At 37.5% G+C, this 4,552-nt stretch overlaps 1 protein-coding gene across 3 annotated transcripts in view; it reads left to right on the plus strand.

Annotated features, from left to right (window-relative positions):
- LOC106882253 (stromal interaction molecule 1) overlaps positions 1 to 4,552 on the plus strand; it is a 278,541-nt gene that overhangs the window by 160,219 nt on the left and 113,770 nt on the right. For all 3 annotated transcript variants that reach the window (XM_052973513.1, XM_052973512.1, XM_052973511.1), the window contains exon 4: positions 3,958 to 4,069. In XM_052973513.1, the coding sequence (XP_052829473.1) occupies positions 3,958 to 4,069 (112 nt within the window). The remainder of the gene's footprint in view (positions 1 to 3,957; positions 4,070 to 4,552) is intronic.

Raw genomic sequence — 4,552 nt, forward strand, 5'->3', positions numbered from 1 at the left:
ATGTATGTGTGTGTGTGTATATGTTTGTATGTCTGTGTTTGTCCCCCCCCCCAAAAAAAAACATCGCTTGAAAAATGATGCTGGTGTGGTTATGTCCCTGTAACTTAGCGGTTCGGCAAAAGGAACTGATAAAACGAGTACTAGGCTTACAAAGAATAAGTCCTGGGGTTGATTTGCTCGACTAAAAGTGGTGCTCCAGCATGGCCACAGTCAAACAACTGACACAAGTAAAGAATAAAGATACTACCAGGGTTTTATCAGACACTCTAACAATTCTGCCAGTCCACTACTTTGGATTTATCAACCTTGAAAAGATGAAGGGTCAAACTGACCTCGTTAACCTTTTAAAGATAATGAATGTTTTGTTTAACAACATCTCAACTGGATGTAACAGTGAAAATTAATAATATTGTTTCAATTGGACTATTTACAATTTTGAAAAATAGTATGGATCCCTGAATCAGTTACTGACAATTTCTGTCATTTAGTGTAAACTTGATGAATCTTGTACTGAAACGGTTAAAAAACAGAACTGAATCTCATTGAAATGTTTGCAACTACAAAGAAGAATCAATCCTTGTTGTTGTTTGATATGCAAATCTGACATGATCCTCTCCTTTTATTTTTTTCTTTCTCATACATCCAAGACTGTATTGTCCATTATCATCATCATCATCGTTTAACGTTTACCTTCCATGCTAGCATGGGTGGGACAGTTTCACGAGAGCCTGCCAAGCAGAAGCCTGCGTCAGACTTCTGTGACTGCTTTGGCAGGATTCTTACAGCTGGATGCCCTTCCTAGCACCAACCACTCAGCAGAGTGGACTTAGTGCTTTTTACGTGGCACAAGCGCAGGCGAGGTCAGCTTTGGCAAGGTCTTTACAGCTGGATGCCCTTTCGAACACCAACCACTTTACAGTGTGGACTGGGTGCTTTTAAGTGGCACCTGCACTGACAGGGTCACCAAGTACTTGCAAGATTAAAAAAAAAGACTTTCAAGAGGGGAGGGGGGAATTGGAGGAGGTGATCTTGTGTTGGATGATGAAAGGTTATTGTGAGACAGACAGAAACAGGTGTCTTGCTGTAGAGGAAGTACAAGGTTACCCGGCTGGAGAGATCAGGAATGAAGACAGACACAGGTGTGCTACCACAAAGGAAATACATGGTTGTCCAACCTGAGAGAAGTGCAGGAGAAGGAGAGAGAGAGAGAGTGGGAGACAGCAGGATAGAGATAGTGGCAAAATGCTGGGCATACTCACAAAGGATGGGGGTCAGAATATAAAAGGAACGGTTGAGTAAAGGAAGAGAGAGATGTAGATGGTGGCAAGTGCCAGGGCATACCCTTGAGCTAAGAGGACAAGATTGGGGAGTGGGAGATAAGCATAGTGTATGAAGTGGAAATGTGAGGAAGAGAAGAGATGTAGAGATGTAGTTTGGTTTGTTGTGGTAGAGTGTGTGAGAAGTTTTCTTGTTAATTGCAGGTGGGACACACAATGCTTCTAGAACTCAATTTTGCTGATTTGGGCAGGTCTCCTCAAGAACTTCATGTCGCCAGACATCTCGGTCCATGGTCATTTCCTCTGTGAGGCCCAACATCCTGAGATTGGTCCTTATTTATTCATCCCCTGTCTTCTTGGGTCTTTAATTTTAGATGGCAACATATGGCTGCTATTTGTAGTAAGATAATCATGTTGGTGCAATGTTAAAAGCACCCAGTACACTCTATGGAGTGGTTGGTGTTAGGGAGGGCATCCAGCCATAGAAACCATGCCAGAACAGACAATGGAGCCTGGTGCTGCCCCTGGCTTTACCAGCTGTGGTCAAACTGTCCAACCCATGCCAGCATGGAAAATGGACATTAAATGATGATAAAATCTTGTTTTATGGACTCAAGGAAAGACTCAGTTACTCATGCATTAGAAAAAGGGCAGTCACCTGGCTAAAATCTGAAGTTTAATTTTTTGATTGAGTAGAGATAGAGAAAAGGGTAGAGGCTGAAGAAAGGGGCTGTGCTGGAGAAAGAGTGTTAGAAAAATGGACAAATCCAAATTAGAATAGGAGCTGAAGATAGTTATTAAGAATGAATCAAGACAATAGACATAGTCCTGCTACATTCTGCAAAGATAGTAGATATAAGATATACTGTATTTGAGGGTATATGGAATGCGTGTTTTCAACCCTCTGGCATTTAGACCAGCCATATCTGGCCCAAATATTCTACCGGTTTAATGTTCAGACCAACCAGATCCAGTCTCTCACACCTACCCTATAATGTCATTCTTAAAGGAAACAGTCGCATAACTGAAATTTTGAAGCTGTGAGATAATGAATGATTAATTCTAAACAATGTCAATAAATAAGCATTATATTTGACTGAACAATCTGAATGCTAAAGGGTTAAAACAAAAAAAAATAGTCTTAAAAAAAGGTCATCCTGAGTCCTACCTGCAAAGTTGTGCCTGTACTACATGCTTTAACTCTTAGATTATTTATCCCTTCAGATTATTCTGGCAAATGTAGCGCTTGTCTATTCACTTAGTTTTGAATTAATCATGCATTACCTTGTAGCTTCGAGATTTTGATGATATGATTGTTTAGTTTTAGAATGACTTCCTAGGATAGGTGTGAGAGGTCAGATCCAGTCAGTTTGAACATAAAACAGATAGATAATTTTGGTTTAGATACGAGGGCATTGCACTTTTGATAGGGAGATTGTGACTTCAATTCCTAGACCGGGTGTTGCATTGTGTTCTTGATCAGAACACTTCATCTCACATTGCTCTGCAATCACTTCAACACCTGATGCTTGGCACACCTGTGTGCACTTGTTCAGATAACGTTGATTTGATGGAGAGAGAGAGTCAGCTCATGTACAGCACATACATTTGATCATTATAAACAAATCCATTTGCGCAGGTCATTCAAGAAAAGCTGAATGCTCATGTTATCTTTGACAGGAGAATCCATCAAATGTTAAAGGATTAATGCACTAGAATTTTACATTTCTTGAATATACTCTTTTGAAATTGGGATGTGTTTAATATATTTGTGCTCTTTTATGCCATCAAATACTGTATGTTTGATAAAAAAAAAAATGTTGTTATTTAACCCTTTAGCATTCAGATTACTCTGTCAAAAGTATGTATACTTACCGTAAATCCTCAAGTATAATCTGCACTTTTTTTCCCAAAATTTAAAGGTCAAAATTTCTACTGCGTACTATATATGAGGTTAAAAAGGAAAATTATTTTCTAAGCAAAATTTTCTAAGTGATAAATATGTGAAAGGCAATTTACTTAATATTTATTTTTCACTGACGTTATTACTGTTATTTCTTTATTTTCTGCAAACAAAGTGCACAAAAAAGCTACACGTTTGCATTATGTTATCATCATCATCATCGTTTAACGTCCGCTTTCCATGCTAGCATGGGTTGGACGATTTGACTGAGGACTGGTGAAACCGGATGGCAACACCAGGCTCCAGTCTGATTTGGCAGAGTTTCTACAGCTGGATGCCCTTCCTAACGCCAACCACTCAGAGAGTGTAGACAATAATAATAAAGGACGTTACCGTATATACATTTACAAACCAAGGATGTTATATAGACCTCCTTGACTCAAGTTAGAGAAGGGGTGCATATTATACACAAGGTTTAAGTTTTTCAGAGGTACAGCCCCCTAAAAATCACCTGCATATTATACTCAAGGGCAGACTATACTCGGGGATTTACGGTAGTCATATTGTTTTGAATTAATCATGCATTTTCTTGTAGCTTTGAGATTTCAGCAATGTGATTTACTTTTCTTAGAATGACATTGTAGGGTAGGTGTAAGAGGTCAGATTTAGCTGATTTCACCATAAAACAGGTAGAATATTCCAGTCAAATGTGGCTGGTTCAAATGCTAAAAGATTAAAAAGTTAATGATGTTAATTTTAGTTTTTTTTTCTTTTTAGTCTACAATTGGACTGTTGATGATGTCGTCGATTGGTTAGTTCACCATGTTGAATTACCTCAGTATGTTACAAATTTCCAAACTCACAAAATTGACGGATCAACGTTACCAAGGTAAGGGCTTTTGTTTTTTTGTTTTATATTTTTAATTTTACAACATAATTATAAACTGCTTAATTTGTTGTAATTCATGATTTGATAACATTAATGATTTAAATTTTGGCAGTGTACTTACCAGACATGTGATCTGATCCTGAGATCACATGTTGAAACTAAAATCATTATGGTGTGAAAGATACGTTTGCCATTGAAAAAAACGCACAAAGACTGTTAGCTTTACTTAAAGACGTTTATTATTTGTTATTTATTATTTGTTATTGATTTTTGTGTGTTACTGAATGCCTAATGTGTGTCTTCCACATTGTAACCATTTAGAATAGAAAGTGAAAAGGATCTTAACACAGCATTACATATCTCATTATTAATGCTACATAAGTTTGCTTGTGACTAATTTTACTGTGTATATGTGCATGTGTGTGTGTGTGTGTGTGTGTAAATATATATATATATATATATATATATACACATATAAAAGTA

This window comes from Octopus bimaculoides, chromosome 16 (assembly GCF_001194135.2).
Source record: "Octopus bimaculoides isolate UCB-OBI-ISO-001 chromosome 16, ASM119413v2, whole genome shotgun sequence".
NCBI classification, from domain to species: Eukaryota; Metazoa; Mollusca; class Cephalopoda; order Octopoda; family Octopodidae; genus Octopus; species Octopus bimaculoides.